General features: G+C 43.6%; 1 protein-coding gene across 4 annotated transcripts in view; it reads left to right on the forward strand.

The window, feature by feature from the left end:
• ULK4 (unc-51 like kinase 4) overlaps positions 1–27,420 on the forward strand; it is a 592,175-nt gene that overhangs the window by 562,243 nt on the left and 2,512 nt on the right. For all 4 annotated transcript variants that reach the window (XM_026496788.4, XM_026496790.4, XM_026496789.4 and 1 more), the window contains one exon: positions 26,958–27,043. In XM_026496788.4, coding sequence (XP_026352573.1) covers positions 26,958–27,043 — 86 coding nt within the window. The remainder of the gene's footprint in view (positions 1–26,957; positions 27,044–27,420) is intronic.

A 27,420-nucleotide genomic window follows, 5' to 3' on the forward strand; every position in this document is an offset into this window, starting at 1 on the left:
GTGGATATATTCACCATCTGAATTATGGCGTCGGTTTCACGTATGTGTACAATTGTATGCATACGTACAATTTAGCAGATTGCATAACTTCCGTTTGGGTAGTTTATCATGTCAATTAAGCCTCAGCAAAGATGTTAAAAATTATTAATACATGAAGACAGAATGAAAGTAAGAAGGAAATAGAAAAAGGACATAGAAAAATATTTTAAAAAGCCCTGTATCAACTAGGTAAAAACTACATGTGATATGGAAATATATTAAAAAGAAATAATTTAGACAGATGCTGTGTTTAGAAAAAAGAGTTATTGTAATAATTTTTGCCACTTGTTTTAATACAAAAAATGAATAGACAACAGTGCACTTTATTCTCAGATTTTGTCATTTTATGGATTTGAATTTCAGTGTCACTTATTTAAGCTTTTTAATAGCTTCCTTAGAAATGTAACCTTTCTGTGCCACAATCTCTTCATATATGAAATGGGAACATTAACAGGATTTAACTCTTAGGAGCTCAAATGAGCTAATTCATCTGTAAGTGCTTACAACAATATCTGGCCCACGGTAAGCGTTCAGTACACGTTAGCAGGACCAGCTGCTAAAATAATGAGATCTTGTGGCCACCTTGGATCCAAGCATGAAAGGCAGAGATTGAACTTTGGAGTGGTGCTGATTCCTCCCCATCTCCATACACTCAGAGAAAAACAAAAAAATCAAAAAAAGAGATCTAGAGGAAGGGAAAGATCTTTGTTTATACTTTCTAACTCTGAGACTGAGACCCTAGGACAGTGCAGAGTGATTCTTTGAGTCTCCTGGGCATAGGAGTGGACAAGTATAGATGCAGAGTCAGCTGGGGGCTTGCTTCAAGGTCATGGACCCTCAGCTGGGTGGAGTGAGTATTTACCTGGATGTCTAGTCCTGGTCTAGTCCCAGACCCTCTCTTGGTTGGGTATTTGTATCTTCCCCCATCTGAATGTGTCCATCCTCCCCTCTTTTCTCTGAACTCTGGGCCCCCTATTTGAGCAGGTGGCTTTTATTATATATTACAAATCATTTTTTCTCTGAGTGGTGGTCTATCTCTTGGTCTCCAACTTGAGCTAACAGCCTTGCCTGTCATTATCCTGGGCTGCTTGTGTGATGTGTATATGTGTGTTTTTTCTAATATATACATATATATTCCAACTAATCCAGAAAACAGTCCATGATTTTCACACATAATAGTTCATACTAATAAATAGTATTTTCATTGTACCTTCAAACTGAAGGTTGAGTCATACAAAGTATCAAGGGTGGAAAAGAGATGAGTCTCCAGAGTCAAGGACTTTCCCCAGCACCCTTTCAACTACAGTTATGTTCAAGTACTTTATTGTACACGTCTCTTTTATTAAGTAATTTAATTTTATAGGAAACTGTAAAACCAAATGTTTTGTCATTTGAGTAACTTGAAGAGACATGGAGATTGTACTGTTTAAAGGAATCCTATGAAGGTCCATTAAGTAGATAATCTGCATAAGAATTTGTTTTTTATAAAGTTGCATTTCATTAAAGTAGTCCCAGAATTCCTATGATCTTAACTCATGTTTCACTGTCATGAACCAAAGCATCTCGTCAAGGTAGCAACTGAATCATGGTGTCATTTTGTTGTGGGGTGAAGTTGATTGTAATATCCTCATAATATCCCTAATTAAGGGAGCTTTTGGATCATGCTACATTCTCCTGAAGCCACCTGATCCATATGCTGGAAGACTGTGCATTTGCACAGGAGCATCAGTTCCTAGAACTCATTTATCTGGCTCAATATCTGTTTCTAGGATTTTCTATAAAAGGACATGTTGGGTGACATGTAATCTTTCCCATCTGTGACCTTTATTCTTTTAATGGATTTGCATTGAAATTATTAGTGAAGCTAATGGAGGAAGATGAAACTATCCACTTCCAAGGGTTATCTTGGAATGATGATTGAGTAATTCTACTCTAAATACAAAATAAGGATGTTGAGCTCATCACACTTTAATTCTTCCAGAATCCTGATCTGTTCTAAAACTCTTAAGGAACTAGTTTCAGATGAGTGTAATAAAGCTTGCTTTAAACTTTCACTCAAGTGGGTCACGCGGGAAAAAAGAACTCTCCAGTGACAGCTTAGTGCCAGTTTGGTCTGGATATAAAATATCTCCCCTAGGTTGGTTGAGTCCGTGTAACTGGTGAGCACTTTGGTCCACAGAGCAGCAGAGGGGCTGGCCCGAGAGCTGCGTCGCAGGTGCTGCTCCTCTGCTCCCTTTGCAGCATCTATGTGTGAAGGCTTTACTTTCTGGAGCCACATGCAGGGAGGGTGGAACATGGGGGGCTTCAAGGATGCTCCATCAGGACCTCATGGCCTTGGGAAGCTCAGAAGGCCCCTGCAGCACACATTGGTCCTGGGGTGGGATGCATCCCGTGATGGTCACAGACCCACAGACCACAGAAGGAAGGGTATCGTGCACCGAACAAAGGCTTGTCCAAGATTAACCTCACACAGGAAAAAAAAAAAAAAAAAGCAGGGAGCGCTAACCTTCTGAATTTCTCCAGACATCCTAGTATAGTGCGAGAAGGCAATGACATAACCTGCCTGAGCAAGGATCTGGCGGCTAACCCAGGGATTGTCAACCTCAGCGCTCTTGACATTGGAGTCAGATAATCCTGTATTGTGGAGCTGTCCTGTGCATGTAGGACATGTGGCAGCATCTCCTCTCTACCCACCAGATGCTGGTAGCACGTCCCCTTACCCCCAGTTGTGATGACCCAAAATGTCTCCAGACATGGCTAAATGTCTTCTGGGGGACAGACCCACCCCCATTTGAGAAACAGGGATGTGGGTCATGAAGCCATCATATCACCCACAGTCACAGCTCAATGCCTATTTGGTGGGCCATCTGGACCTTGTAGACATCACACCTCACACTCCTGACTTGGCCCCTTTGTTTTCTCTCAGTGCCACTTGGTGACTGAGACCAAGGGTCCTGAGTCAAGGAGACCTCAGTTACCCACTTTGCCTCTCGAAATGGCAGTTTCCTCCTTTGGGAAATGAGACTAGCAGCAGGATCCCCGCTCACTCTGAGGTCAGTTGGGGTAATGCGTGCGAAGGCCTTCTCACTATAGCTCTTGTCACATTATGACCTAAAAGTCATGCAGAGGTGACCATGTTAAAGTCTGTAGGATTTCTACCATTTTGCCATCTGCTGTGCTCCTCATTTCAAGATAAGTGAGTCTATCTAAGGAAAGTGATTTAGAGTCTTAAAACACCCCCCCAGCACATTTACACACACACACACACACACACACACACACACACACACACACACACGACCACATTCTCATCGCCTTTGCTCCATGTAAGTCAGTCTAAGCAGGGTGCTTTTGAGGGACCTAGGGAGTGATAGGAAGCTGTTTGGGAGAAGGCATAGCAGCATGGCCGTTAGAAGGAGGAGTAGGAGAGCTCCCTGTCCCCTCTAGGGAAGGAAATCCTTTTGTCAATCTATTTTCCTGCCTCTGTTCAGTGAAAACCTCCTAGTGATACTTCTGCATTTGACCTGGGGCTCATGAAGCACACGGAAGTCATGTATGTGCCACCTCATCTGAAAGCACTGGAAGCTTTTCCTCTTGAATAATGCTCTTGGGCGTCCAAGAGGCTTGACCTTGGACTGTGAGCCATTAAGGACAATGTGGAAAAACAATGGTCTAGCCTGTTTTTGGCCAAACCACCCATTCCTGAGCATTCTTCCATGGTACCTGGCCTAGGTCGAGATGGAGTCCCTCTTAGTTTCAGAGCTCTGGGACCTCAACTCTGCAAGGCCCTCTTGGTGTCCCATTCTGGTCTACAAAGATGTGTAAGCAGAGTCTGCGGCCAACCTGAGGCTTTTCTAGAGGCTCTGACTCACCTATCAGAGACTCCCTTGGACCAAAGCTTTGGCATCCCTATTAAAGTGCCCCAGGAATCCAAAAGGAGGCCATGAGTGATTGCCACGTGGTAGCCACATCTCCCTTGATTCCAGGACCCTGAACTCTGTCCAGTCACCAGCAACAGCCACACTTCCCCTCCCCGGCCCCAGCCCCAGCCCCACGAGTTCCCCACAAAGATGAGGGATAGAGGCCTGAGGAGGTTGGTCAAATCAGACTGCCAGAGCCTTTTACAGAAGAAGATCCAGGCCCTTTGATGTTGCCCGGGAAACCTCTGAGACTTTGCTTCAGTTAATTTTATCCCAAGGCCAGTTTGACCCTTGTCCAGGAAGTTGTTTCCTGTGGATACCAATTCTGCTCCGCACTGTGTAGGTCACCAGGTTCACCCCGGGCTTCTCCTAGGAGTTTCCCAAGCCCGCCACACACACAGCTCCTTGTTACCACCTAGCTGTGCATAATGGATGCTTCAAGGTCAGCTGTCACCTGCCTCTGAGGTGAAATTCTGGGACTTCATGACTCCTCTCCCTACTTCTGGAGTCAGGCTTTCTCGAGGCCTCACAAAGAATGTCCTCATGCTGTGGTCTGCCTGAGGGAGGGTAGGACAAGATGCTCACAGGGGCTACTCATGTTCTCAGAATGGTCATTATTAAAATGCTTCCAAGTGGAGTCTCAGTGTTTGATTAAATCTCTCAACAAAAATAACAGCCACCATGGGAATTTTCAGGTATCCGGCGGTTAATATTTGGCCTAAATTTTGACTAATTGGGGCCTGATGGCTTTAATCATGTAAACCAAATGTGCTCTAATTTTTCTTTCCATTTCATTTTCTTCCCAATTTTACCAATTTGAGGAAATTTCAGCAGCCCCCAATCATTCCAGAGTCCTAGAAGTACAAGGTGAAGTTTGGAGGACAGTACAAGGCAGAAGAAATGAGTTGACACTTGGTTCTACCTGCCAGTGTCCACCTGTCCTGACACATGCTGAGGCAGCCGCTGAGGTGATGGCAAGCCTCCTGGAAGCCACTTGCCTCTGAGTCCCAGAAAGACCGGCAGGTCACTCCCAAAGCAGGCTACTCCCTGCATCCATACTGTCGCTGGATGTGGAACCTGTTGCTGTGGTCTGCCCACCAGCCCTTAAGTGTTCCCTCACTTGCCTTCCTGACTGGAGGCCCAGGGCCTAGCCCAGACTGAGGATCTTGGGGTGTTGGCTCAGTCTCCAGACCTGGCCACCTCGACCTCTCATGTCCTTCAGTCCCTGAGGCCCTCTGTTCTGAACTTAATAGCTCCCACCTTGATGCCTTTGGAGTCCTTTGTCATGGCTCCCCTAAGGGCCTGCGGGGGCAAGTTACTAGGCCCCAACTCCATGTCATCTCCCCCCATACTTGCGAATGCAGTAACTTCACAGCAGCAAAGGTGTTTCTGCTCATGGAGCATGTTATTACAAGCATAATTCATGGCCAGCCATAAACAACTGACTTTTTCCTCCAGTCATGACGTGTATTTCAAGAGGAGATTAAAGACTTCGCTCATTTAGCTAATAGTTTCACCATTTCTTAAAAAGTAGTCACCAAAAACCAAAACGCTCATCTAATAAGTCTGTTTAAAAGATGATTAGTAGGGGCACATGGGTGGCTCAGTCATTGGGTGTCTGCCTTCAGCTCAGGGCGTGATCCCAGGGACCTGGGATCGAGCCCCACATCAGGCTCCTCACCTGGGAGCCTGCTTCTTCCTCTCCCACTCCCCCTGCTTGTGTTCCCTCTCTTGCTGGCTGTCTCTCTCTCTCTGTCAAACAAATAAATAAAATCTTAAAAAAAAAAGATGATTAGTAATCGTAGATGAGTTTATCCTTGTCTGCTCTGAGAGTGAGTCTGTGGTCATGTCAGCCATTTCTAATGTAAGGTCTCTATGTCCACCTTTTCCTCGTCTCTGAAGAGTCCTGATAGAAATCTCAAGGGTTCTTTTTCCATGTCACCAAGTCTAGGATGCAGACTTTTCTCGTATTTCCCCAAAAGGGACTGTGTAGACAGTTGGCCTACAATAAGGGGTTGGCTCATTTGGCACACTCACCCCCCTAGTCACCTGCTGCCTCACGCCTCCACTAGAGAAGGTTCAGTCTCTGCCACTGAGGACAAAGGTCCAGGCAGTGTCTTGTCTTTGCTTAATTGAAGGCTCAGTGGGAGGAGAGACAGGAGGGGTCAAGTCAGCGTGACTGGGGACCCGGGATTGGCCAGTGAGCTCTTGGATAGGGACCCCGTGAGCGCCCCCTGGACCATTTTTGCAGTCCCTCCCAGCTGACTCCCTGCTTCTGCTGTCCCCAGGCTCCGCAGCATTGTTCCCACCTCAGGACCTGCATGGCTGCTGCTCCTGCCCCTCTGCAGAACACAGGTCCCCAGACTGTTCTCCTGGCTGGCGCTCCCATCATTCTGTCCTCAGGGAGCTTGTCCCAGCCACCCAACCACACACATTTTCTCCTCTCCTCCTGCTCATGGTACCTCCTGCTATCTCAAATTACTGTTTACTTTTTCATTGCTTTGCACAGCCACAGCTCTGACTTGACCCCCCTCCACACACTAGACGCCCAGACTTCAAATAGGGTCTGGCACATAGTAGGTGCTCAATATACCCTGTCATCCGGAGTACAGAATCATACCAATGTGTGTAGAACCCTGTACGTTGCCGAAAGAGCTTTTCACGTGTTGTCTCCTGGAGTATTGTGGTTTCTTTTCTGCCCACTTCTCACTAAACTAAGGGCTTTGGCAGTGAGGATGAGGTGTGTAATTCTCGTATAACACTAGAGCCTTCAAACTTAGCATGTACCCATACTCATCTTAGATGATCGTAGTCATGTTCCACATATGTGTTTATTTTTTACATTTTTTACTTAACGTCGCGAGCATTTTCCTGACTGGTCTTATAATTTATAATGACTAAATCACAGCAGAGTGGTGTACTGCCTGACAGTATCCTCGCTCTGTGGAGTGAGGAACTGAGGAAAGAAGGAAGCTGTGGGGACTTTTTTAGCCTTGTTGACCTGACATCAACATCGCTCTACTTTGTCTCCCCATCCGCTAGATGGTTCAGAGAAAGAGCTGGAAATGGGTACTCTTAAGCCACTTCTCCTATCTGCTTCTTTCCCACCTCAAAGCCCGGCCCTGACACACACATATCTCATAGCACAAATCAGGGATCCCACTGTCAGACACATCAGTATGACCATACAGTATTCCTAAGGATGAGCTGGAGCTTTCTTGGGTCAAGTTCAAATTCTATCTACTCACACAGTTCCTCACTTCCTGTGACCCAAGTTCTCATGCTTTCCAAATCACGCGATGGTTGCTACCTTGAGTATTTTCCCTTGTGAGGAAATGATTCCAGCCACATCCTGTGGTTGACATCCTAGCACCACTGCCTTGGAAATCCACTCTCTCATATTTGCCTTTCTAAGCACGTGGATGGGGTCCTCTGGGGAAAATAGCGTGGATCCTGTATTTCACCAGAGCTTTCTCGGGGCCATCCTCTAGTTTATCTTTATATCCACACAAGGTCCACAATTGTAATTCTTTGTCAATTAAAACTGCTTTTTCCTCACATATTTTGGCCCTGGCTGTTGTAGCTAGTCAGTTGGATCAGGCTTAAAAGATTTCCCAAACCAGCTATATTATCTTCAACATTTTAAACTTACTAGATTTAATGGCCAGAAACTGATATAATTATGGACAGTTTTAAGCAGTAAGGGCATTTTTACTGCCCCGCAGAGAGATGAGAGAATTGGCTGGCCTAAAATGAAGGAGGTAGATATGGATAATTTTCTTCTAGAAAATAATCCTGTCTTATGGGATGAAAAGGGAAAACATTCAAATCCTCAGCATATTATTTCCATGGCCCCCGGATTTAGCAGGTGCCCACAGGTGCAGGCAGCAGTTTGGGCAGGAGAGGAGAATGGAGGTGTCGGGCTAGACTTGGGAACATATAGACCCCAGGAGGAGTAAAGAAAGGTCAAGAGAAAGAAGAAAATCCTCCCACACTGGTGTGTTCTCACCAAAGCCAGACCATTTGATAATTCAAATGTTTGCCTGCCATCTATTCTCCTTTGCTGGCTGCTTTTCCAAATCTGGAAATACCAGTTGAGAGGAGAGTGCTCCCCACTTTGACCCTAGCTCTAGAGGCTGTGGTCTTAAATACTGCAGGCCCAGCCATTCCTCCTAGAAGCTGGGACTGGCTCCCCTCACGCCAGAATGCCAGCCTCTCATTACTCATGGGAGGCATCAGCTCCTATCCTCTCTGGTCAGACACTGGATTTGTCTCTGTGTTGAGTGTTCCTGTAGCCAGATCCTGATAGGGGGAGGCAGAGGGCAGCCTGGTGATTAGGGCAGGGGGAGCAATGGAGTCAGCCAGACATGGTCTCCATCCCAACTCCACTACTGACCAGCAACTTCACCCCATCTATAACATGGGATCATAGCCCTCATAGGGTCATTGTGAGAACAGGAAATAATAGTCCACAGTGGCAGCCCAGAAAACTCATAACTCACTTCCCATCACCAGCAAGGACAGACCTCCACCCATGGATGCAAGGAGGGATGCACAAAGCCTGCTGGTAGCCAGGCAGTGAAGGAAATCACCAAATGAGGGGTGGTCTCCACATCAGGAGCCATTTATCAGGCAGGACACATAACCCACAGAGTCCTTCAGTCAACATCTGGAACCCCAGTTCTGTCTAGGAGAGAAATTCTGTGGTCCCTGCTCCCACTGGAAGTGATGGGAGTCCACAACAACAATGGTGGGGAGCAAAGTGTGCCTTATGATTCACAAGGGGCGGGGTGCACAGCGGCACAGAGTGGGCAAGCCTTTGCACCAGATCACCAGCATATAAGCGGAGGAGCTTGAAGTGAAACCACACTCCATCAGTCAGTCACTTACTATTATTAATCAGCCCAGCAGCCAACCCCAGCTGTGCAGGGTGTTTAGCAGCAGATGTGAGGATGTAGTGGTCTTTTGGGAAAAACAGGGAGGGGTCTTGAAGTTGGGGAGATTGGGTCCTAGCTCAGTGCCAGTGCCTGCAGGCCATGTGACCTTGGACAAGTCACAGAAGCCCTGCTAGCCTCCATTTCCTCCTCTGGGAAGTGAGCATACTAATATTTACTTTTCAAGGGTGTCGAAGTGTTCATTTCCTTTCTTGACCCAAATTCTAAGACCTTTCTACTCCTATGCCTTTTAGGTCAATTAGTCTTACCAAGGTGAATCCCAACAGTTCCTACCTGAAATCCAAGATTTGTTAGCCTTGCCTGTGCACACCTGCTAGTGCTGGGCACACACTCGCCTGTTCCCCAGTTCTTCTTGAGTGCTCAACATGGAACCTCATGGGTGCCTCATGGGTGGTCAGCCATTTTCTTCCTCTTCTACCCCTGCTTTCTTCAACTTGAGGAATCAATATATTCCAGTTGCCACCATTTCTCTGGGCCTCGATGCTGCTCAACTACGAATGAAAACTAGACTGTGCTTCCTGCGGAGCATGGACGAATCCCACCATAGTGGTCAGTCGGGACACACAGATGGTACTGCGTATGCCCCAGTACCATTCAGGCTTAGCGTAAGACCTCTGGCACCATCCAGAGAGCCTGAGTTCATGGAAATCTGGGCCAAATCGGGGGGAGGGGTCTGCCTCATCTGCAAGCCCTCTCTTCCCTGGAGACGTCCCAGTGTAGGTTCTAGCTGGAACCCCTCACCTCTTAGTGATCAATCCGCAGATCCACTTACAGGAATCAGGGATACCTCTAGATTCCTTCCAGTCATCCCCTCTGCTTTACTAGTCAGAAGGGGCCTCACTTGCTTTTGTTGAGGAACATGAAGCTTTTAAATGGACTGCAGGGAAGGCATGGATGCCATGAGGCCCCTGAAAGCTGCATGAGAATTGCTCCACTTTACCCTAGATGCGCTCAGCATCATGGAAGCCGTGATGAGCGTACGGGCCTGGAGCCTTGCTCTAATGTGAATGTGGGAGGCAGGACCCTGGCAGCAGCTCAGGAAGTTTCTGGAGAGGCCCACAGTGAGCACTGCCACACCCGGCAGAAAGTGGGGGAGGAAGTGCCAGACCCCCTCACACCTTCCAGAGGCTCTTCCCCAGGTTCCATCCTGGCGTCTGATGGCAAGGGGAGAGCATGTCTCGATACGCGTTTGGTAAAATGGCTTTGAAGTCACCTAAAAACCTCAGCTGGGAGAAGACAAAGTCTATGTTAAGAGAACAAAATAGAGGGGCTCGGCGGATGGGTTTATTTTTGAAATTTAAACTCTCTGAAGTAGAGTTGTCATAGTTACCTGCCTGTTTTTACTTGTATTTGTGAGATCTGAAGGCCACGGAATTAAAACATCTCCCTCCCTCCCCCCGTGTGAAGTGTGTGTCTGTAATAACAAGCACCAGGGAGCACCTGGGCTGGCTCCCTGTGGCCTGTTTCATCTCCTGGATCTTTCTCGTCTCTCAGTGTTGCCTGGGCCTGTCTGGAGGCCTCTCTGGTTAGAAAACTGAAGCTACCTTGGCTTCATTTTGCCACATGCATTCAGGATCACTGAAGACACAGGCAGATGTTATGACACACTCATAAACAAACCCCACGGGCGCCCAGGCCTGACTCGGTTGCAACCACATATCTCCCCATCCCCCCAAAACCATTTCTAACTAGAGAAGCTCACCCTGGGACATTTTATGAGCTTCACGAGGATGAGGCTGTGAGTCATGTTTATGAGCATGGATTCATGATAGACCACAGTGATAGAAAAGTAAAGCACATTCTCATTCACACATTTTTTATGGCCTTAGATAAGGAGTGTAGGCACTGGGCCTGGCTTTGTCCCTCAGTGGCCACCATACCCTGGGCAAGCCACTGTCCTCCCTGTTGTCACAGCCTCACCTGCAAACTGAAGGGGCTGGCTGACTGCAGCATCCTGCCATTGTGGGGGACAGAAGAGGACTCTTTTGTGAGTTTGCCTTTGGGAAGGAGCCACCCCCAACTCTGTCCTGTAGGGTGTGTGTAAAGCCACTGCCTTACAGTTTGTGAGCCTGGTAGGGTATTTGAAGGTATATCTGCAGGACACTTGCCTCTCCTTTGAATGTTTTGGTTACACCCAGTGATGTACGAATGCTGATTGACATGCATCATGTTCAAGTGACGGTAGCAGGTTGAATAAGTCATGCATTTGCCCAAAGTACGTTATTTGTTTTTTTAATACATCCTCGATAAAACAGCAGAGGAGTCTTTCCAGGCTGCTCTTAATTTTAAGCTCCAATTCCCAACTGTTTTCTGATCTTTTTCTGAAACACCCCATATTTGGAGCGATCCTATCTACCAAGGGAACCGTATGTATTTAGTACAATTCGTGTTTCCATTTTGATTGATTTTAGCCACACAGCTACGAGTCAGATGTCTCAGCGTGAGATAATGAGTACCACTCCATATTCAGCGGAATCATTTTTATCATAACGAGGAGGAATGTGAGGCAGGTGTGACTGTTCGCAGGAAATGGACGACGTTTGGAAATAATGAAATCCACTCATGGACTCTTAGAGGCCCAGGAACCTCGGCTATAGTACATTATTGGAAAATAAAATTGAGTTTGTTTGTCTTGGCTTATGGGAATTAGCTGAGTGCTAGTAATGAAAATAGTAATTGCAGGAAGAGTATTATGTTTACACTCTTTGCCAGTCTCCTCTTACATTATTTATTTTCTTAAAGAGTCCCTGCAATGCTCTTTCTTGACTACTCTAATCACAGTCATGAGAAGTTCTCCAACAGTGGCTGAGCCAGAAATTCAGGATCACAGTTGGACAAGTGTCTCTTCTACCTCACTGACGTTTTTCTGTGGGTCTCTGTGCACAAAACATTCCCTGCTTTGATAGCACAAAAGAGACAAGGTAGGATGGCTCTTGAGCAGACGCGCAATTTGGGTTTCAAAAAAGTTTAAGTACCGAGAAAATAGAAGGTTCAGGGCTACATTGTGTGGTAGGTACAGTGGAATGTTTCTAAAAGAAGGTTGGTTCCCATCTTAATTTATAACCTTCAGTGGCCTGAGAGGAGCCCAAACTCTGGGAGAAAAAGAGTCATTCATCCCTAAGGATCATTTCAAAGCCTCTGGAAATCCTAATATTGCCAGCTTGACTAATTACAGGAAATCGGTATCACAGGACAAAATAACCCAGCAGGGTAAATTAAAACTCTTATCTTTGCAAAAATCATCCAGACCTTACTGCTATGTCATTCTAAAGACCCAATCAGACCTAGACACCAAGTAATTCATGAATGCTTTCCCTACTGTTTTTTCATTTCCCTGTCACAGGACATCTTGGTTCCTTTCACTTTTTAGTGACTATGAATAAAGCTGCTGTAGACTTTTTGCACACAGGTTCTTGTGCGAACGTGTTTTCAGTGTACTTGGGTGAATACCTAAGAGTGCAATTGCTGGGCCATATGGTAAGACCATGTTTAATTTTATAAGAAAGTGCCAAACAGTCTTCCAAAGTGCTGTACCATTTTGCATCTCAGCCAGCAACAAATGAGAGTTTCTGCTACTCTGCTTCCTGGCCAGCATTCATTGTTGTTAGTTTTCTGAATGTGAGCCATTCTGATAGGGATGTAGTGGTACTGCTTTGCAGTTTTAATTTGTATTTCCTTAATGACAAATGGTATTGAGGACTTTTTCATGTGCTCATTTGCCACCCACCCATAAGACTTTTTTCGGTGAAGTCTCCATGCAGATTTTCTGCCCATTTTTAAACAATCCAGTGGGTTGTTCTCCTTTTAAGAGTTCTTTTTATGTTGTGGATAAAAGCCCTTTATCAGATATGTGATTTGCCAATATTTTCTCCCAGCCTGTGCTTGTCTTACTCTCTTACCAATATTTTACAAAGAGCAAAGTTTTTAATATTGGTAAAATCCAATTTGTCAATTTTTTTTCAAGGATTGTGCTTTTGTTTTCTATCTAAAAACTCATCAACAAAGCTGAGGTCACATAGATTCTTTCCTATGGTTTCTTCTACAAGTTTTATAGTTTTACATTTTATACATTCGGGTCCATGACTCACTTTGAATTGTGTTTTATTTAAGGTATACGATATGTGCCTATGGTCATGTTTTTGCTTATAGGCATCCTTTGTTGTAGCACTGTTTGTTCAAAAGGCTATCTTTCCCCCATTCAGTTACCTTTATGCATTTGTCAAAATGTTGATCGTATTTGTGTGGGCCTATTTCTGGGCTATCAATTCTATTTGACTGATCTATATGTCTGTCCCTCTGCCAATACCATGCCGTCATGGTTGTTGTAACTATATAGTAAATCTTAAAATTGTGTATTCTTTATTCTGCCTTTTTTCTAAATTGTTTTAGTGACTCTAGTTCCTTTGGCTTTCCATGCACATTCAGAATCAGCTATTCTATATCTATATAAAACCTTTCTGGGAGGGTTGCCTGGGTGGCTCTATCGGTTAAGCATATGACTCTTGATTTTGGCTCATGTCATGATCTCAGGGTCCTGGGATCCAGCCCCACATTGGGCTCTGTGCTGAGTGTGGAGTCTGCTTGGGATTCTCTTTCCCTCTCCCTCTCCCCCTCCTCCCACCCCTCCATTCTCATGCCCTCTCTCTCTCTCTCAAAAAATAAATAAATAAATAAATAAATAAATAAATAAATAAATAAAAATCCTTCTGGGATTTTGATAGGAAATGCATTAAACCTATATTTTGGGGGACGCCTGGGTGGCACAGAGGTTGGGCGTCTGCCTTCAGCTCAGGGCGTGATCCCGGCGTTATGGGATCGAGCCCCACATCGGGCTCCTCCGCTGTGAGCCTGCTTCTTCCTCTCCTACTCCCTCTGCTTGTGTTCCCTCTCTCGCTGGCTGTCTCTCTGTCAAATAAATAAATAAAATCTTTTAAAAAAAACTATATTTTGGGAGGATTAATATCTTTACTATATTGAGTCTTCCAATTTGTGAATATAGTATATCCATTTATTTAGTTTTTTTCCTTCATCGGCATTTTATAGTTTTTAGCATATAGATCCTGACATATTTTGATGGACTTATACCTTTGAAATTTGTTAGAACTTGCTTTATAACACAGCGTGGTATATTTTGAAAACTTCCCATGAACCTTGAACAGAATATGTATTCTGAAGTTGTTAGATGAATTTTTCTATATATGTCAATTAGGTCAGGTTTGTTAATCTTGTATAAAACCTCTGTGTCCGAGATTCTAACTTCTGTTAATCTTGTTGTATAAAACTGGGTGGCTCAGTCAGTTAAACATCTGCCTTTGGCTCAGGTCATGATCCTGGGGTCCTAGGATGGAGCCCCACATCGGGGTCCCTGCTAGCAGGGAGCCTGATTCTCCCTCTCCCACTCCCCCTGCTTGTGCTCTCTCTCCTTCTTTCTCTGTCAAATAAATAAAATTAAAAAAAAAACAACTAAAAACAACTTCTGTGTCCCTTCTGATTTTTGTCTGCAAGTTCCTGGGAGAGATTCAAAAGTATCCCATATAATTAATGGTGTCTAATTCTCACATTGGTTTCATCATTTTTTTAAGTTTATTTTTAGACTGTTATTAAGTGCATTTAGAATTTAGACTTGGTGTACATATTCCTGGCCAATTGATCTTTTTATAAATGCGAAATCTCTCTCTTTACCTGTAGTTATGATCATTGGCTTAAAGTCTACGTTGTCTGATATTAGCTGCACCAACTTTCTTTGGCAACTATTTGTGTAGTGTCTTTCTTTATTCTTTAACCTTCATTTGTTCTGTGCCCTTATATCTAAAAAGGTACATTTCTTGTAAGCAGCATGTAGTTATGTTGTGTTTTGTTTATACCAAGACTGAAAAATCTTAGTCTTCTACTTGTAGGATTTGTTAAATGTACACTTAATGTAGATATTGATAAAACTTAGACTTATGTGTACCACATTACTCTTGAGTTCTGCTCTTTTTTCCTTCCCTCTTTGAGTTTCAGTTTGTCTTGCTCTTCTTTCTCTAGTTGCTTAACATGAAAGCCTGGATTATTTATTTGAACCTTTCTTTGTGTTTAATATTAAGTATTTAGTACTGTAAATTTCTCTTTAAGCACTGCTTTAACAGCATCCCGCAGATTTTGATATATCATCAATTTTACTGTTAAAATATTTTATTGAATTTTATTAAGTTAAAATATTTTCTAATTTTTAAATTTTCCTTGGGAAAATGATCTTTGGGTTAAAGGAGTAAGTTGTTTAATTTTCAAGGGATTGGAGATATTCCTATTGTCTTTATTGATTTCTAGTTTATGATAAAAAATATAATTTATATGGTTTCAGTTCTTTTATATTAGTTAAGATTTGTTTTATGATCCAGAATATTGTATACATTGGTGAATGTTCCAGAGTTCTTGAGAAAAAATGTGTATTCTGTTACTGATGGGTTTAGTGCTCTACAAATGTCAATGAGATCCAGTTAGTTAATGGTGTGGTTCAGCTCTTCTGTATCCTTGCTGATTTTTTTTTCTGCTAATCCTATATATTATTATGAAAGTAGGTTTGAAACATCCAATTGCAGTTGTAGATTTATCTGTTTTTCCTTTCAGTGGTATCAGTTTTTGCTGTGTGTATTTTTAATTTCTATTGATAAATGAATGCACACTTACTGTTATAGCTTCTCTATGACAAAACCTTTTTATCAAAATGTTATGTCCCTATTTATCCTTGATAATTTTTTTGTCCTGAAGTCTTCTTTGATATTAATGTAGTCACTCTAGTTTTCTTTTGATTCGCATTTGCATAGTATACCTGTTTTCATCCTTTTACTTTTAACCAACCTATCTCACTCTATTTGAATTAAGATTCTTGTAGACAGTATATACTTTTGTCATTTTTTTGTCATGTAGGAAAATTTTTTATTTGCTGCATTTGGGTCATTTACATTTAATGTAATTCTCGATATGTTAGGATATAGTCTACCTTTTTATTTGCTTATCCCCTAAGTTTTCATTTTCTTCCTTTTTACTTTCCTGGCTTCTTTAAGCTATTTAACATTTTGCCTATTGTATTTTTTAAGATTTCTGTTTTTTTTTACTATTGTATTTTTTTACTATCTTTTTGTATAAATTTTGTTAGTGGTTGCTTTTGGGATTATAAAAGACTTTACTTTTCACAATCTACTTATAATCAGTATTTTACAACTTCAATTATAAATAGAAACCTTACCACCTTATAGATTCCTCTATCCTCCCCCCTTTATGTTCCATTTCTATTATGTCTACATATGTTGAAAACCCTATGAGACAATATAATATGTTCTGCTTTTCTACCATCAAATGTATTTTAAACAGAGGGAGTAGTCTGTTATGTTTACCCAGATATTTACCATTTCTGTTGCTCTTCCTTCATTCCTAATGTTCCAGATTTCCGTCTGGTGTTATTTCCTTTCTCTCTAAATAGTTTCCTTTTTTTTTTTTTTTTAAGTTTATTCATTTATTTTTAAGTAATCATTCCCCCTTCTGATTACCCCCCTTTCTTTATCCCTTTCTTCCCCTACTGATCTTCCTAGTTCTTATGTTCCATAGATGAGAGAAATCATATGATAATTGTCTTTCTCTGCTTGACTTATTTCACTTAGCATTATCTCCTCCAGTGCCGTCCATGCTGCAGCAAATGTTGAGAAATCGTTCTTTCTGATAGCTGAGTAATATTCCATTGTATATATGGACCACAACTTCTTAATCCAGTCATCTGTTGAAGGGAATCTCGGTTCCTTCCACGATTTAGCTATTGTGGACAATGCTGCTATGAACATTGGGGTACATATGGCCCTTCTCTTCACTATGTCTGTATTTTTGGGGTAAATACCCAGTAGTACAATTGCTGCATCATAGGCTAGCTCAATTTTTAACTTTTTAAGGGACCTCCACACTGTTTTCCAGAGTGGCTGTACCAACTTGCATTCCCACCAACAATGTAGGAGGGATCCCCTTTCTCCACATCCTCTCCAACAATTGTTGTTTCTTGCCTTGTCAATTTTTGCCATTCTAACTGGCGTGAGGTGGTATCTTAGTGTGGTTTTGATTTGAATTTCCGTGATGGCTAATGATTTTGAACATTTTTTCATGTGTCTGTTAGCCATTTGTATGTCATCATTGGAAAAGTGTCTGCTCATATCTTCTGCCCATTTTATGATTTGTTTATTTGTTTCTCATGTATTGAGTTTGAGAAGTTATTTGTAGGTCTTGGATACCAGTCTTTTATCTGTAGCATCATTTGCAAATATATTCTCCCATTCCGTGGGCTGCCTTTTAGTTTTCTTGACTATTTCCTTGGCTGTGCAGAAGCTTTTTATCTTGATGAAGTCCCACAAGTTCAATTTATCTTTTGTTTCTCTTGCCTTTGGAAATGTGTCATGAAAAATGTTGCTTTGGCCGATGTCGTAGAGGTTGCTGCCTATGTTCTCCTCTAGGGTTTTGATGGATTCCTGTCTCACATCAAGGTCTTTCATCCATTTGGAGTTTATCTTTGTGTATGGTGTGAGAGAGTGGTCAAGTTTCATTCTTTTGCATGTAGCTGTCCAATTTTCCCAGCACCATTTATTGAAGAGACTGTCTTTTTTCCACTGGATGTTTTTTCCTGCTTTGTCAAAGACTAGTTGCCCAAAGAGCCGAGGGTCCATTTCTGGGTTCTCTATTCTGTTCCATTGGTCTATGTGTCTGTTTTTGTGCCAGTACCATGCTGTCTTTGTGATCACAGCTTTGTAGTACAGCTCGAAATCCGGCCTTGTGATGCCCCCAGCTTTGTTTTTCCTTTTCAACAGTTCCTTGGCGATTCGGGGCCTTTTCTGGTTCCATACAAATTGAAGGACTATTTGTTCCAGTTCTATGAAAAATGTCCTCGGTATTTTGATCGGGATAGCATTGAAAGTGTAGATTGCTCTGGGTAGCATGGACATTTTAACTATGTTAATTCTTCCGATCCATGAGCATGGAATATTTTTCCATCTTTTTGTGTCTTCCTCAATGTCTTTCAAGAGTGAGTTATAGGGGCGGCTGGGTAGCGCAGTCATTAAGTGTCTGCCTTCAGCTCAGGGCGTGATCCCGGCGTTCCGAGATTGAGTCCCACATCGGGCTCCTCTGCTGGGAGCCTGCTTCTTCCTCTCCAACTCCCCTGCTGTGTTCCCTCTTCTCTCTGTCACATAAATAAATAAAATCTTTAAAAAAAGTGTGAATTATAGTTTCTAGAATATAGATCCTTTACATCTCTGGTTAATTCCAAGGTAACGTATGGTTTTTGGTGCTATTGTAAATGGGATGGATTCCCTAATTTCTCTTTCTTCAGTCTCATTATTCGTGTATAGAAATGCAACTGATTTCTGAGCATTGATTTTGTATCCCATCACATTACTGAATTGCTCTATAACTTCTAATAGTTTGGGAGTGGATTCTTTTGGGTTTTCCATATAGAGTATCATGTCATCTGTGAAGAGAGACATTTTGACTTCTCCTTTGCCAATTTGGATACCTTTTATCCCTTTTTGTTGTCTGATTGATGTTGCAAGGACTTCTAGTACTATGTTGAATAATAGTGGCGAGAGTGGGCATCCTTGTCGAGTTCCTGATCTTAAGGGAAAGGCTTCCAGCTTTTCCCCATTGAGAATAATATTTGCTGTAGGCTTTTCATAGATGGCTTTTATGAGATTGAGAAATGTACCCTCTATCCCTACACTCTGAAGGGTTTTAATCAGGAAAGGATGCTGTATTTTGTCAAATGCTTTTTCTGCATCTATTGAGAGAATCATGTGATTTTTTAATTTTTCCTTCCGGATAAAATTAAGACACTGATAGATTTGCAAATGTTGAACCACACTTGCATCCCAGGGATGAATCCCACTTGGTCATGATGGATAATCCTTTTAATGTACTGTTGGATTCTATTAGCCAGGAACTTGTTGAGGATTTTGGCGTCCATATTCATTAGGGAAATCGGTCTGTAATTCTCCTTTTTGAGGGGGTCTTTGCCTGGTTTGGGGATCAAGGTAATATTGGCCTCATAGAATGAGTTTGGTAGCTTTCCTTCTGTTTCTATTTTTTGAAATAGCTTTAGGAGAATAGGTATTATTTCTTCTTTGAATGTTTGGTAGAATTCCCCAGGAAAACCATCCGGGCCTGGAGTTTTGTTTTTTGGAAGGTTGTTTATCACTGACTCAATCTCTTCATAATTAATTGGCCTGTTTAAGAAATCAATTTCTTCCTGTTTCAGTCTTGGTAGTTTATAGGTTTCCAGGAAGGCCTCCATCTCTTCCAGATTGCTTAGTTTATTGGCATAAAGCTGTTGATAAAAGTTTCTAATAATCCTTCCAATTTCATTGGTGTTGGTTGTGACCTCTCCTTTTTCATTCATAATTTTATTAATTTGGGTCCTTTCTCTATTCTTTTGCTTAAGTCTTGCCAGCGGTTTGTCAATTTTATTGATTCTCTCAAAGAACCAGATTCTAGTCCTGTTGATCTGCTCTACTGTACTTCTGGTTTCTAATTCATTGATTTCTGCTCTAATCTTGGTCAACTGCTTCCTCGTGCATGGATTATGCCTGTCCCTCTGTTGCTGTTCCAGCTTCTTGAGGTGAGAATATAAAAACTGCATTTTAGATTTTTCTATTCTTTTGAGTGAGGCTTGGATGGCTATGTATTTCCCCCATAGGACAGTCTTTCCAGTATCCCATAGGTTTTGGACCATTGTGTTTTCATTCTCGTTGGTCTCCATAAATTGTTTAAATTGATTTTTGATTTCTTGGTTTATCGAGTCATTCCTGAGCAGGATGGTTCTTAGTCTCCAAGTGTTTGAGTTTCTTCCAAATTTTTCCTTGTGGTTGAGTTCCAATTTCAGAGCGTTGTGGTCTGAGAATATGCAGGGGATAATTTCAGTCTTTTGGTATCGGTTGAGACCTGTTTTGTGACCCAGAACATGGTCTATTCGTGAGAATGTTCCATGGGCATTAGAATAGAATGAGTATTCTTTGGTTCTGGGGTGTAGTGTTCTATATGTATCTATGAGGTCCAACTCGTCGAGTATGGTATTCAAAGCTCTTGTTTCTTTGCTGATTTCTTGCTTAGGTGATCTGTCTATTGCCGATAGTGGAGTGTTGAGGTCTTCTACTCTTAGTGTATTTTTATCTATATGTCTCTTTATTGTGGTTAAGAGTTGGCTTGTGTATCTTGCTGCTCCCCTGTTGGGGGCATATATATTTATAATTGTCATATCCACTTGTTGGATACATCCTTTAAGAATAATATAGTGCCCTTCTGTGTCTCTAACTATAGTCTTTAGTTTAAAATCCAATCTGTCTGATATGAGAATTGCTATCCCAGCTTTCTTTTGAGGTCCACTGGCGTGAAAGATGGTATTCCATCCCTTTACTTTCAGTCTGAATGTATCTTTAGGTTCAAAATGAGTCTCTTGTAGACAGCAAATGGATGGGTCATGTCTTTTTATCCACTCTGCAACCTGTGGCACTTATGGGAGCATTTAGGCCATTTACATTGAGACTGAATATTGAGAGATATGATTTTAATGATGCCATGTTGCCAGTAAAGTCTTTGTTTCTATCGATTGTGACTTTCTGTTCTGTATCACTCTTGGGGCCTTTTTACCTTTATAGAACCCCCCTTAATATCTCCTGTAGGGCTGGCTTCGTGGTTACGAAATTGGTCAATGACTGGCAATTCTGGAAGGTCTTTATTTCTGCATCCATTCTGAATGACAGCCTTGCTGGATAGAAGATCCTTGGCTTCATGTTTTTCTCTGAAAGAGCTTTAATAATGCCCCCCAACCCTTTCTCTCATTCCAGGTCTGTGTAGACGAGTCTGACATAATTCTGATACCTTTGCCTTGGTACACGAGAAATTTCTTTGCCCTGGCCACTTTCAGTACTGTATCCTTGGATCTAATATTTGTGAATTGCACTATGACGTGACGTGGCATAGGTTTGTCGTGGTTGAGCTTGGGAGGGGACCTCTCTGCCTCTTGGACACGAATGTTTGTTTCCCTTGCTAGATTAGGGATGTTTTCAGCTACAATTTGTTCAAATATCTCTTCTAGACCTCTGTTTTTCTCCACCCCCTCGGGGATGCCGATGATTCTGACATTGGAACGTTTCATTGAGTCAGTAATCTCCCGTAACCTACATTCTTGCACGGGGATTTTTTTAAGTCCAGATTCTATTTTAGCTTTCTCTTCTACTAACCATTCCTCCAACTTGCTGATACGTTCTTCTGCCTCATTTACCCTGGCCGTCAGAGCCCCTAGGTTTGACTGCATTTGGCTCATAGAATTTTTTATTTCTGCCAGATTCGTTCTCATTTCCGCCCTTAGAGATTCTCATTAACATTTTCATTTATAACATTAACATTTTCGTTAATACTTTATTCAAGTCTACACATCATCTTGACCATTGTTACTCTGAATTCCATTTCTGATAATTTGGTTACATCCATATCCATTAGTTCTGTGGCAGAGGCCGCAGACTCATTGTCTTTTCTTTGCTGGGGGGGACTTTTCCTCGTCATTCTGATGATGAGAGGTTGCGGGGTTGTCCAGAGCCCAAATTATTGACCGGGACCCAGGCCGTGCGCCCTTGTTTTATAGGGATCTTAGGGATGTGGGCTTCTTGATTTTTCAGCCTGCCTTCTGGGGGAGGGGCCTGCCGCGCCGATAGGCAACCCTGTTTGGGTAGAGTCTCCGTGTCCCCTAAGGGGGTTGGGGATGGGCACACTGTTAGCTGGTATTTCCAGGCTTTTGTTCTCTTGCGGCTTTCCCTGGTGGTTTGCTGTGCCTCTTCTGAGAGTCAGAGCAGCAGTGGCCGAATCTCAGCCTCTGTCTCAGAACAGTGGGATCGCGGACCATTCTCCACTGATGTTCTGGCCACTTTAACTCTTTCTGTTGTTGCTGCTCAACCCTGCAGCGTCCCGGGATGTGTGCCCCACACCCGGCGTCCCAGCCCTCACTTCCAGGGCCGTCGCATCTCTGTCCTTTGTGTTTCTGACACCGCCAGCTGCCAGCCGCCCCTGCGTGCTCCCGGAGCTCCCAGTCTCAGTCTGGTTCCAGTGAGCACACCGGAGCTCCGTTTCAGTCTGGTCGCGTGCGTTCCCCGGCTCCTGGTCTCAGTCTGCTCTCTCGCAGGTGCCGGTCCGTGAGTCCGCCCACTCCCCCATGCAGGTGGTTACCGCTTCCTGCTGCCCGAACGCGGAGGCTCCCTCCCCCTTCCGTTTATTTTCCGATATCTGTGCGTGGTTTCACGGCTCCCTGCTTCGTACCTCAATACTCGGCGCTGGAGACGTTCATTTGTAGAGATCCAGATGTATCTTCCTGCGTCTCAGGCTCATTCCGTGGATGTTTGACTGGTCTGGTACCTATCCGACTCAACTCAGAGGACCAGCTGGAAAAGGGGTCCCCTACTCCTCTGCCATCTTAACTCCCTCCAGGATGAGAGAATTTTAAGCAGTCTCCATGCCCAGTACAGAGCGAGGTGGACCTCAGTCTCCGTACCTTGAGTTCATGACCTCAATCTTACAGGCAGGTAGAAACCCAGTGCTCTGCACACAACTGTAGAACTAAGTGCTCCTTGATCACAGAGGCCAGAAGAATTCCAGAGATTTATTAAATGAGAATGGATTGCCGGTTTCCACAGGTCGTTCCACTGCCAGTAAGAAGATAGTCGTGAACCTTGGATCCCTTTTTTCACTAGTTGACAGTCACCCTCACCTGCGAAGCTGCGACACAGAGAGTGGCTCGGGGCTCTCATTACAGAGGCCGGGGCCTGGGGCTGGCCAGCTGCACCTCCTGGCTGAGGACTCTGCGCTCTGGAGCTGTAATGACAGCAGGAGTCACAGACAGATACCTCACGCCTCAGGAGGCTCGTGGCTCGTTGGCCCTGGGTGTTTCACTCCCAGGACTGCGCGAGTTGTCGCACTCACATTGACTCGCGCTCTTCAAGAGTGTCCTCACAGCTCAAGCGATCACTCCTGCCTTAAGCCCAGCAGCCGGTCACCAGCCGGCGCCGCCATCATTAGTGTTTGTTTTCTGTGTCACTCTCTTCTGACCTCAGTGTGATGAGAAATCCACAGTAATTCAAATCAGTGTTCCCCTAGAAGTAGCGTATCATTTTTTTTCTGTCTGCTTTCACAATGCTTTCTTTGTCCTCAGCAAATTTGATTATGATATGTTTGGATGTGGATTCTTTGGGTTTATCTTGTTTGAGAGTCTTTCACTTTTTTTTTGACTCTGTAGATTTATGTCTTTCATCACCCTTGGAATAGTTTTAGCTGTGAATTCTTCAAATACTTTTCATCCATTCATGCTCTGCCCTCTCATTCTGGAACTCCAGTGATAGAAACCTTTTGTTATTGTCCCACAGGTCCCTGAGGCTCTGTCTGTGTTTTCAATTTTTTTTCCTCCTCCGGTTGCTCTGATTGGATCATTTCTATTTATCTGTCTTCAGGTCCACTGCCTCTTTCCATTATGCTAATGAATCTATTTGGCATGGTTTTTAAAAATTTGGAGTTATATTTTTAGTTCTTAATCTTCATTTGGTTCTCCTTTATATCTTCTAATTTTTTACATTCTATTCTAATACTTCACTCTATTTTACTACTACTCTAATGCTTGTTTTATGAGTGCTACATTCTATTTTAATGCTTGTTTCAAGAGCATTAGTGATTGCTTGTTTTAGCATTTTTATAAGACTTTAAAGTTTTTGTCAGATAATTCCAACATCTGTGTCATCTTGTTATTTATTTTGTGTTGTCTTTTTTTCATGTGAGTTGAGATTTTCATGGTTGTTTGGATGCTGAGCAATTTTGGATTTTATCTTGGCTATTTTAAATATTATGTTATGAGACACTGTGCCTAGTGTGAACCCTACAGAGACTGTTGATACTTTTATTTGAGCAAGTAATTATGTTGGTCATGATCAGGCTGCAGGTTAGGATAGTAATTTCAATGTCAGGTCAGTTGCAATGATATTTGGGCCTATTTTATGTGTCCATCTTCTAGGGGTCAGCCTGGGATCTGGACAAAGGTATATTAGCTCAGTTCCCTAAGTTTTTGGTATGTCATTTGGATCAGTTCCATGCATGCACAGGTTGAGGGTAAGCCTACTAGCTATAAACAATTTTATGGGGTTTGTTTCTCAAGCTCTTCCTGATTTGTTATCTCCCCAGTACTTTTCTGGTTTCTTGCATTTCCCATTTTCTGTCTGGCCATAAATTGCTCACTTACTGCAATATCTGGGCTAAACATTGGTGAGAACAGAGGGGGTGGTAGGGGGGTAGTATTGGCTGGGGCTCCTGTCACTGGCTGCTGTTGCTGTTGCCACTGCCACCACAGAATTTCCTGGGGCCCTGGATAAAAGAATTGAGGAAAAGGAGAGGAGGAAAAAAACCCTGAGGGTTTTATCTGTTCTCTGTGAGCTTTTGGGAGTTTCCTTTCCCATTCCTCAAACCTGGTTTGCCTGGGAGCTCTCTCTTCTGCCCCACCATGCTGACTTCAAGCCAGGCTATCCTGGAGGGAAAGAAGTGGTGAACTCACCACCAATTTAGTGGTGCTTTGTATTCAGTGCATTTCCCCAGTCTACCTGTTGCTGTTCACTTTTCAGTGTTCCCAAATAGCTCTGCTGTGCATTCTGTTCAGGTTTTAAAACTGCATTTAGAAGGAGAGAAAGGGTGGCATGTGTTTTCTCCATCTTACCCAGAACTAGAACTTCTGACTGATATTATTTAAAATATTTGTTTTCTAATTAACTTGTCTTTATATAGAGGACTACTAATGTTATTAATAAGAGTTCAGTTAAGGGGCACCTGGGTGGCTCAGTCGGTTGAGCATCTGACTCTTGGTTTTGGTTCAGGTCACGGTCTCAGGGTAGTTGAAATCAAGCCCCATTTTGGGCTCCACACTCAGTGGGGAATCTGCTAGAGATTCTCTCCCTCTGCACCCCCCCAAATAAATAAATCTGTATACTGACTAACATAATAAAATAAAATAAAATAAAATAAAATAAAATAAAATAAAATAAATCTTTTAAAAACTAAGAGTTCAGTTAAGTGGCCAAACCACAGTTTTCAATGACTTCTTTTGGCATCATTTATGGCTACATTTATGTCAGCTGTACATGATGCTGTTTTGATCTCTTCCTTTGATCACCTCATTCTCACTGTAGTTTTCTATTCGCACTTTCTAACTCGCCTTGTGAGCAAATGTAGTCTTGTTATTTCTTTGCAACTTGTGGGGTAATTGCCTCGGAGCACGTGCTCTCCACACAGTCCCACGGTAGGGCTGGTCAGGGCAGTGATTCTGGACATAGCTCAACTGAGTCATATGTGGCACAGTTTTGAGAAAAATCAGGTGGGAATCCTCTCTGATGACCCCTGTAGTATAAGTTTATGCTTACTTCAGACATAATTGAACTACAGCTGACATTTTCAAATAGTAGCCTTTGAACTCATCAGGTTGGGTGTAATTTCAGAACAAATTTACATGCAGCTCTTTTAAGATGCAAATCTTTGCAGAAATCACACCTGATGCAGTTGAGCTGGCAGCTGGTCGCTGGCGCACTCAGAAGGTGGGATAGGATCTCAGTGGAGGTGCAAATTCACTCATGTGTAATTTAGAGTCTGCGTTAAGGCCTAATTACCCCTATGACCTTCCTGTCACCATGAGTGATTGACTAAGAAATGTTCAGCCTCTTCTTGAGAATCTGGGAAATGAAAATCCAGCCCTGGTCACTATGATCAAGTGGAAAGACAGAACACTTGAGTATTGGGGGGCAGCTGAGGCCAGCCTGGTTCCAGCTTCATGGTGAGGTTAGGATCGGGCTCCAGGGGGCGCCTGGGTGGCTCAGTCATTAAGCGTCTGCCTTGGGCTCAGGTCATGGTCCCAGGGTCCTGGGATCGGGCCCTGCATTGGGCTCCCTGCCCCACTGGGAGCCTGCTTCTTCCTCTCCCACTCTCCCTACTTGTGTTCCCTCTCTCGCTGGCTGGCTGTCTCTCTGTCAAATGAATAAATAAAATCTTAAAAAAAAAAAAAAAAAAGAGGATCGGGCTCCAGGTGTACCTCTGTTGTGGCCCCTTAATCTCACTAAGCCTCCATTATCTCATCTATAAAACATCCTACATGCTTACCTTGCAAGGTGAATAAATAAAAAGAATAGATGAGAAAATTGACAGGAGACTGCAGAGCCTTCTGAAAGGTAAAGCGCCATGCAAACATTTATTATAAAATGTTTTTAAATTATGTTATTAAATGTTATTAAAATAACAAAGACAAAAATCGGACACAAAAGTTGAATTAAGAGGAGGAGCAAGTCCTAAAGACTTCTCTTCTTGCCTCGCAGGCATGGACTTTTATGGAGGGCTTTATGAGGAGGTCTCTGGAAGCCCAGGTTGGGTCCACTCCCATCTAGGCCTTTCCAACCCAGAGAGCGTATGATTCAGCTCATAGGCGCCATAGAGTCAGAGATTCCCATGTGTTTTTCCTGATACTCCCAGGACCGTGGCAATGAGCAAGGGCCTATCTCCCTGGATACTCGGGAAGGGGTATGTGCCCTGGTTTGGTTATTAGTGCTTCTCCCCTCAGGTCCCCCAGATCTCCAGGCACCCAGACCTGTGATTCTTCTGTCCATATGAAAGAGGTTGTGTTGGGCTCAAGGCCCCAAGAAGTCCTGTCTCTAACAACTGGAAAAGTTCATTTACCATCATTTGCTCTAACTCAGAAATTCAGGCTTCCAGAACACAAACTCTCCCGAGGGACCCATGGGAGGCACCCCACCCCGAACTGGCTTATCTCCTCCCCAGCGGACTCCCTCCTGCTCACCTCCCCAGGGGCCGCCACTGTCTGCCTCTACTGCTTCAGTCAGCAGTTCCCTGGGCGGTAGGACTCGGGGCATGCTCTGTAACACCACCAGTAGCCTGAGACCCAGGGTGCCCACCCAATGGGGCCTGAGTCAGGGATGGGTCAGCCAACCACTTTCTTCTCCCTCCCTTGCAGGTAACATCCAATGAGAAGCACCTGGAGAGCCTCAAGGATGCAGGCAGCCTTCTGCAGGCTCTGGAGTGGCTGGCCCCAGCTGGGGGGTAAGTAGGCCCAGGAGGAGCAGTGGAGAGTCTACTGGGCTTAGCAAGCACACATTCCTCTTGCCCGTCCCCCCACTCCCCAGGACCCATACTTTCCGGCCTGTCATTGCCAGTGTGGGAGGGGCTGCTGTGCTCCTCCACCCCCTTGGGAATCCCCACTGTGCTGGTCGCAGAGGTTTGGGGAGGTCAGCAGGGGGAGGGAGAAAAGTAGAATGTCTTAGCCCTGCCGGGAAGGCATATTCCCATCTATAGGGAAGAGAGATGGGGAGGGAAACTGGGGGGATGTGATGAACCTCACAAGGAAGGCGGTGGCCAGCCTGTGCACACATGGCCTCACTGTCACCACCTCACGGGGCTTTGGGCAGAGCTGGGATCAG

This window comes from Ursus arctos, unplaced genomic scaffold (genome assembly GCF_023065955.2).
Source record: "Ursus arctos isolate Adak ecotype North America unplaced genomic scaffold, UrsArc2.0 scaffold_20, whole genome shotgun sequence".
NCBI classification, from domain to species: domain Eukaryota; kingdom Metazoa; phylum Chordata; class Mammalia; order Carnivora; family Ursidae; genus Ursus; species Ursus arctos.